The 8,778-nt window shown below is 34.7% G+C and overlaps 1 protein-coding gene across 1 annotated transcript; it reads left to right on the top strand.

Moving 5' to 3' along the window:
• Positions 1–287: 287 nt before the first annotated feature.
• Positions 288–6,972, top strand: LOC144961478 (uncharacterized; the record flags this gene model as incomplete). The annotated part of the gene is made up of 4 exons (XM_078894652.1): positions 288–402; positions 3,379–3,465; positions 4,376–4,463; positions 6,790–6,972. Coding segments are annotated over exons 1-4 (473 nt in total), but the record flags the coding sequence as incomplete, so codon positions are not given.
• Between the last annotated feature and the right edge of the window lie 1,806 nt (positions 6,973–8,778).

Below are 8,778 nucleotides of genomic sequence, written 5' to 3'. Positions count from 1 at the left end.
AACCCCAAAAAACAGACTGCAAATGCGAAAAGAGTAGAGTTTGTTTTTTTCTGTCACAGGGGTTTTTATTAAGTTTCACATGTGTCAAATTTTGGGTCTGACCTAGTACTATCTGTACTATAAACGAGTCCCCCACCCCCTCCCTTTTTCTTCCCTAGTTTCATCTGATGGTTTTTTGCAATGCTGAAAAGATTAAAATTTAATAAAAAACAATGATCTTACAATGTCCTTTGAATTTTGGTGTTATCATATTTCTTTCTGTTCTTTCCCGATTCAGTCAAATCAGCATGTCGCAATATGTCTTGCTCTCATCTATTCTGACAACACCACAAGGAGGACATTGTGCATGTCCTGGGGGAACCACATTTTTTCCTGGAACACGGAACACAGTCTGTGATGCAGGTACCAAGGAAATATTAATTGTACCAATATTATATATTTGAAATTCTTGGATGACTTTCTTTAAGCCTTTACTGCAAAGCTCAATGTTTCTCCATTGTAACCTCAAGCTTTCTGTTTATACCAAAACAAGCAGAAATATTGACAAGTATCAGGTTTTAAATGGTGCGACTGTAATTGCTCTTATGTGAATACAGTTAGCTCTACAGTTTTAATAAGAGAAGTGAAATGTTAATGAACTATCTCTCTCTCTCTCTCTCTCTCTTCTCTCTCCCTTCTTCCCCTCTCTCTCTCTCTCTCTCTCTCTCTCTCTCTCTCTTTTTTTTTTTCTTTTTTTCTTTTTTTTCTTTTTTCTTTCTTTCTTTCTTTCTTGGTCCAAGACAGGTTAAGAATTTGCAATCCTGCAAATAGATTTATCAGAGTTTAATTTCAGTCTGTGTTTGTTATGATTTCATCTTTTTCTCTTTTTTATTTTCTCTATTTGTTTGGAAGAAATGTTACTTCAACAAGTAAATTCAAATTGCTTTATTGGACACATTGTATTCTTTATTTGTGTTGTATGTAGACACCGCAATACGTGATTTTTATACTCACCAGCATTGGTCAAGAAATCCAGACCACCACCTGGTGAGGAATGCCGTTGGTCCCGATGGTGGCAGTTGTACTAAGGGAGATAATGATGTGGTTTACTCTTGAGCTGTTCTGAAGGTAATTTTTTTTTTAATTTGTTTGTCACCTGTCATATATTTTGCTAATTTTTATGACCACGTACATACTATATTGATAATTAAATTCTTAAAAAAATAAGAACACAACATTGAAAAAAAATCACATTTTAATAAGTATAAAAGGCAAATACTGATCTAAATATTTTAAAAAGAAACACATTAAGCTATAAAAACCAATAAGATTTTGTTTATTTTTTTCTTTAATCTTAACTATGTGCATTGTCATTAAAATTTTTTTTCTCATTGTCTTCTGGCACTTTTCTACTCACTTCATATTTTGTTGTTACCAACATAAGTGTGCCCACTCACTTTTCTAAATTAAAAACCCCACCCCATACCCCGGGAGCTACTCAATGTCTAAATCGTTTCTATGTTTTATGTTTGTGATAAAAATTGGCTATTAAAGCTTAATGGGGGAAAAATTACTTCGCGATGGTGGCAAAACGAATGGCGACCCTCAAAAAGTGGGTGAGAGAGGGATCTGAAATGACTTTGGTTTGAAACGAATATTTTTGTTTTTTCGGGGTACCCACACGGTAGACCCACGCTCTCCCTGCCAGGGGGAGTTTTCGTCCCAAATAAGGTCGCGTTCAAACCCCACCACCGCCGCAAAAAAAAATTTTTTATTCTCTTTTGTTTTTGGGCATTTTTCCCTATCACTTCTTCTTGTTTACCAACATAAGTCCTCTCCACTCCTTTTCGAATTAAAAATTCCCCCCATACACCGGCATACTCAATGTCTCAATCGTTTTATTTATATGTTTGTGATGAAAAATTTTGGCTATTAATTAAAATGCGGGTCAAAATTACTTCGCGATGGGGGCAAACGAATCGGCGTTTCCAAAGGGGGTGAGGAGGGATCTAAAAAATGATTTGGGGGTTTGAAACGAATATTTTTGTGTTCGGGGATAGTCCCCGGGTTTTGGCCACGCCCACCTGCCGGCGGAGTTGTCGTACCAATGGGGTCGCGGGTTAAAAAACCCCCCCACCGCCGCGAAAAAAAATTTTTATTCCTATTGTCTTTGGCTTTTTCTACTCATTCATATCTTGTTGTTACCAACATAAGTGCCTGCCCCACTCACTTTTCTGAATTAAAAAATTCACCCCATACACCGGATACTCAATGTCTCAATCGTTTCTATTTTAAATAGGTTTTGTGATGAGAATATGGCTATTAAAGCTTAACTCTGGTCAAATTACTTCCGATGTGGCGAACGAATCGGCGATCTCAAAAGTGGGTGAGAAGGGATTAGAAATGACTTTTGGTTTTAAAACGATATTTTTTTGTGTTCGTGGTAGCCCCCACACGGTAAGCCACGCTCTCACCTCCCAGCGATTGCCCGTCCAATAAGGTCGCAGGTTCAAAACCCCACCACGCCGCGAAAAAAATTTTTTTTCTTATTGTCTTCTGGCACTTTTCTACTCACTTCATATCTTTTTGTTACCAACATAAGTGCCTGCCCACTCACTTTTCTGAATTAAAAAATTCACCCCATACACCGGAGCATACTCAATGTCTCAATCGTTTCTATGTTATATTTTTGTGATGAGATATTGGCTATTAAGCTTAACTGCTGGTCAAAATTACTTCGCGTGGTGGCGAACGAATCGGCGATCTCAGAAGTGGGTGAGAGAGGGATCTAGAAATGACTTTGGGTTTGAAACGAATATTTTGTGTGTTCGTGGATAGCTCACACGGTAGAGCCACGCTCTCACCTGCCAGGCGGAGTTGTCGTACCAATAAGGTCGCAGGTTCAAACCCCACCACCGCCGCGAAAAAATTTTTTTATTCTCTATTGTCTTCTGGCACTTTCTACTCACTTCATATCTTGTTGTTACCAACATAAGTGCCTGCTCCACTCACTTTTCTGAATTAAAAAATTCACCCCATACACCGGAGCATACTCAATGTCTCAATCGTTTCTATGTTATATGTTTGTGATGAGAATATTGGCTATTAAGCTTAACTGCTGGTCAAAATTACTCGCGATGGTGGCGAACGAATCGGCGATCCAAGAAGTGGGTGAGAGAGGATCTAGAAATGACTTTTGGTTTGAAACGAAAATTTTTGTGTTCGTGATAGCTCACACGGTAGAGCCACGCTCTCACCTGCCAGGCGGAGTTGTCGTTACCAATAAGGTCGCAGGTTCAAACCCCACCACCCGCCGCGAAAAATTTTTTATTTCATCTATTGTCTTCTGGCACTTTTCTACTCACTTCATATCTTGTTTCATTATAAATCCGAAACCAGGATTCTATGGAGAGTTATGTGAAATGCAAGAAGGATCCCCAGCTAAGGCAAGAACAGATGGAAACACAGTGGGAGCCTCTGTACAGGGTAAGATCCTTCTCCTCTCCATCAACTTCGTTTTTTTTTCTCTATCTCTCTCCTCTTCATCATTTGAGTCCATATTAAAATCACAGTTGGAAACTTAAACACTTCATTCCTATTTGTAAAGGAAAGAATAATATGTTAGGTATTTTTTTTGCATACGTCTGCAAACTACAATTATTGTTGATGAAGATCGTACAAATAGTTATTCTGACATTCAATTTGTTTATTTTGACATATCAGTTAGTTGTGCATGTACACATTTTGATGAATCTCATGACTCATAAGAATTGTAAACAATTATTAAAAGATAAACAAATTGGAAGTGTATATTCATCATATTCTGCACTGTCCATTAAAGGATGCATTGTCAAACAAAATTATTATCTCTGGTTTCTTTAGAGATAAAACATATGATTTAAAAACGCATGAATTTGTTAAAACAGGAATATATAAGATTAAGATTTTTTTTTATTTATTATTTTTTTAAATTGTTTTTTATTTTTAGCTATGACACAAGCTTGAATATTAATAATATGTATTAAAATAGATTTATTAGATTGTTATTATCAATTTGCCTTAGTTTTCTTCCTCTTGATTAGGAGAAATCCCTACGAATGGCCAGTGTTAAGAAAAAAAAGACAATTACCATAATAAATTATGATGATTTTTGGCGACTGGTTCTCAACAGGACAAAGAAAAAGAATTCAGAGTTGGACCCACTTAAAACCAACTGTTAGATTCAACAAATGAATGTCTAAGTCCCATATTTTCCGTCCATTATTTCAATGAAAAAATGAATTAATATGTTCTTTTATATCTATGCACATGAATACACATAGTACTTTACAAGATATAGTAACACAATCTCCTCAATTTATCAAATTAATTGTTTTAAAATTTTTCATCTCATCAGACCAGATTTCCATTGCAGTCCCGATTGCTATTTGTGTTCTGGCTCTAATTGCTATAATCATCATGGTTGTTGTTTTTAGGAAGAAAGGGTATGACTTTGTCTTCGACATTATTTTAAAATATTATTCCTGAATTGATTTTTTAAGTTATGGTGGAATGATATCTTTTCGTTTGAGACACTGTCCATTAATCTTACTCTAGATTATTTTATCTTGTGTATGAGTATTTCCTGAATTATGTTAAAAAGTGATGATGGAATAATATCTTTTGATATTAATATAGAAATTCTAATTTGAACCTTTCCACATGGCACTAATTTTCCTCACTATTCTAAACCTTATGGAAACAGCATAAAATTTTAAGGTTTGGACTAACTACCTCCTGGAAGTTGATTTCACGTATGGCTCTGTGAATAGACTCTCTTTTAAAATCTTGTTTTATTTGTGCTATTAATATTCTGTCATTAAAAAAAAAACAAAACAAAATTACACTGTACATTATGATAGATATCTCAAAAATCATCTGTGAATTCAAGATAAGTAGATCATTCAGTATATTGTTAACTCAAATTTAATACATAAGCATTAAAATTTAATTTCCGCACCTGCTGACTCTGACATTATGTAAGATTGAGGTGATTGGTGGCATATTGACAATGTTGTGCTCTAACTGCATAAATGAAAATTCTTAATCTGTAAGCCCTTTAAGGCTTTTCACCGACATAAAAATAAAAATAAAAAATACTTTGGCACATAAATTTAAATACAGTCCACTCCAGATAATCTCAACTTTCAGTTAATTGCAACATTTCCCAAGTGAAGGAATTAATTCTATATAAAAGTCACTGGTTAATTGCAACAAAGTTTAGACCTCAAAAAGTGGCAAATTCAAGAAATCAAACAAACAAAACTCATTAATAATTTCACATCGGTGAAATCATGAGTTGAGAGTTGATGAGGTTCAGTGCCAGTAGTGGGGGTAACCCTCTTATTAGAGACAAAAAAGGGCAGAGGGTTTGCAGTATGGGTTTTGCAGCCATGAGGCGAGGGTGCTGGGCATAGTCTTGATAACCAGGTAGTCAATGTCAGTTGTAAAAGGGCAGACTGAGCAAAATCCTTTGTTTTGGGATTGACCAATGGGTTTGGTGAGAGCTTATTGTCTCTCATCACGGCTATTCTCTTTATCTCTAACAAATATTGAGAACAAAAGAGTGAAAGTTATTCCAATCTGAATAAGATGTCGCCTTGCATTAAATCTGTTTTTGCTTGCCAAAATCTATACAGGGCTGCCATATGGGTTTTTTCTCTCAATCAAATTGCTCAGTCTATGGTGAACTAAGAACAATGTTTGCAAAAACTGGTTTGATTTACCATAATGTGTAAAATGTTGCAATATTGGACAGGAAACTCAACTTTGGTTAATCGCAACATTTTCGCTGATCTCAAGATGTTGCGATTATCCGAAGTGGACTGTACTATATATTATACATAAAAATTGATATGGCTCACTTTTTCATCAAATATGAATATCAAATATATACTTACAGGAACAGAAACAGATCTGAACTAGTCTGAGATTTGCCACCTTTGTCATAAGAGCCTCTCAAATGTATTCAAATCTGTCTAAGTTCTCATGTGCTCTGGCAGATTATTCCACAAAACTGCAGCGGCATTATGAAATGACTGTTTACTGAAATGGGTTGTTTTGATGTTTGGGACATTACAGTATTGGTGTGCCTAAAATCATATTTTATTCTTTGAAAGTTACTAAATTTTCTAGACATTTTGGGGATAATTTAGGAAGAATTTTTAATGTCTATTGCCATAATTTGCATTCGCTTAGTTTCAAGGGGGAGAACTTTAGCCTTTGTTGATAACTCTTTTGTAATTGCAGTATAGTCACTGTAGATTAATCTGAGAGCACGTTCTTGTATAATTTTTTTTTCATTTTCTTAGTATTTGCTCTTAAGCAGAAGTGTCAAATATGTGGACAGAAGTAAAAATTTGATAAATTAAACATATGAAAAATGTTAGTTTATTTAGTTTGGAGAGATGTCGTCCTACTCTTTTTAACACGTTTAGTTGTTGAGAGGCCTTCCTGCATAATTATAATTTAGTTGGTAGCCAATATCAATTTCAAGTAACTTTACCATATCTTTACATGGTATTGTTACTGAATCAATATTAAATTCTGGCATTTATTCTTCGTTCTTTTGCCTACAGATAGAGCCTAGAACTTGTCAGGATTAGCCTTCATGCAATTTATATGGAACCATTAGTAAGGATCTGGCTCTCTTTACTTTTACATTTGTCAACCAATTTCTGCTTTCTTCCAGTTACTTATTTGATAACCATTCTAACATTCTTTTCATGTGTATCTCTCTCTCCCCCCCCCCCCCCCCCTCCCCCCACCTAGGTACAAGTGCAACACATGCAGTGTTCCATCATTATTTCCATCAGGCATTGGTTTCAATTTCCGTCGCCTGATGTCCAAGCATAAAACAAAATCCCCCACTGTTTCATTTGGAGGGGGTGGCAATGTCAAGCTGGAGTTCCAGACCTTGCTTTTGATGGTCAAAGAGATGCTGAAATGCAACCAGTAAGTAGTGAAGATGATTGAAATACAATGCAATTCATTCTCGGTGTTAGTTTCACTGTTGAGGTAAACATGAAATTGTGCAGATGGCTTGTCTTGTACAGCTCTTGACAGTTGATAATGTAATTATCATGACTGTTATTTTTAGGAAAAAGCCAAGTTGATTTTCTCACTTTTTCGTTTTCTATTTTAACAAAGTTTTTTTTTAAACTGGGTAAAATTTTATTTTCCCAAAACTAACCTTTTTTGGGGGGAAAACAAAATAAATTATTTGCTGAGTATAAAACTTAAGCCTTTTCCCAAAAAAAAAGGTTTTATTTTTTCACCTGAAAGACAAGAAATTTTCTTTTAGTCTTCCGTTGAAAAATTATTTCTTTGATAAAAATCGTCACCAAAAAATTTTAATTAAAAACCTAATCCAACCCCCTTCCCATTTTTCAAAAGGAAAGCAGGCTGACAACGATCGGGAGGTCCCACCTACATTTTTAACCCGTTTATGACAATATTCACGGAGTTTCCCATCACCTGCCTACACCAACCCACAGTACCCGGGAGAGAAACCCTAAAAAACCATGACTCAGCACCATCTCCACCTCCAATCTCCTCCCACCTCCAAACCCCATCAACAATACAATCCTAAGCTAAATTAGGATCCTTTCCCCCCTTCAAGAAAGGAAGTAATTTCCGTCCCCCCCCAAAAGGCCATGGACCCAAACAGAGCGATGAGGGGGAGGGGCAAACAGTTAGACGGGGGTTTCTTTGATGCACTTCTGTACATTACCACAATTATACAAAAATTTATTTCAGAAAATTTTGGGAAAAAAAAAAAGGGGCCCCTAATTTTAAATCCTGTAAACTATTAATCAGTACCCAAAAATAAAAACAAAAATTTTTATAAAAGTAAGAATTATTTAAATTTTTGTTCAAATTTTTTGAAATTGAAAAAGTTATTTTTTTTTTTTAAAGAGCTGAAAAGAAATAAATTTGTTATGAACACAAATGCAAAAGAATATATGGGGTATTTTTCATTATTAATAACAGCCTCTTTGTGCCCTTAAAGAGCTGAAATCATAAACAAAAATGATAGAAAATTTCAGAAATTTAAAAAATCGTTATTCTGCAACGTTTTAAAGAATTATGAAAAATGGTTAAATTTTTTTTTAAATATATAAATAAATATAAAGACACACAAAGCAAAACAGTATAGGGGTATTATTTGCATTACTAATCAACATCTTTTCTTTTGCTTTCCCCCAAAAGAGCAATATAAACAAAGAGATAAAAATTTGAGATTTAGAAAGAACCCAAACAGAAAACCCCCGTTAAATAAGCAAATTCCACTTTTGTGCTACAATACCTTTACCGGTGCCAAGGAAAGCCCACTAAACATGTTTGGGGCTAAAAGAAATAAACATTAAAAATTTTCTTTATAGAGAAAAAAAGTTTTTAACCACCCCGGTATTTATTGGTTATGATGAAAAAATGATAAAAAGTCCCTTTAAGGACTTAAATTTTCTTAAGAATTGTTTGTGTCAAAGTTTTGACCATTTTAAAAAAAAAAAAAATTTGGGGCCTTCTAAATATAAAATTTTGGGGCAGGCAAGGACCTTTTTTTTGTGAATGGCAATTTTTTGGGGATTCCTGGGATTGGCTTAGATTTTTTGGGTATGATTGCCCTATTGCGAAAAAGATTGGGTTATTTGTGCTTCAATTTAATTTCATTTTTTTCCCAAAAATTTTGTATAATTTAATTTTACAAACCTTGTTTATGTTTTTGAAAAAGATGAGATGGGGAGATTTTTTAACGGA

Source organism: Berghia stephanieae, unplaced genomic scaffold, assembly GCF_034508935.2.
Source record: "Berghia stephanieae isolate SIO BIC M18660-M18661 unplaced genomic scaffold, UCSD_Bste_1.3 scaffold2587, whole genome shotgun sequence".
Classification (NCBI taxonomy): Eukaryota; Metazoa; Mollusca; class Gastropoda; order Nudibranchia; family Aeolidiidae; genus Berghia; species Berghia stephanieae.
The sequence above is the reverse complement of the archived record's forward strand: the minus strand, read 5'-3'. Positions and strand labels throughout refer to the sequence as shown.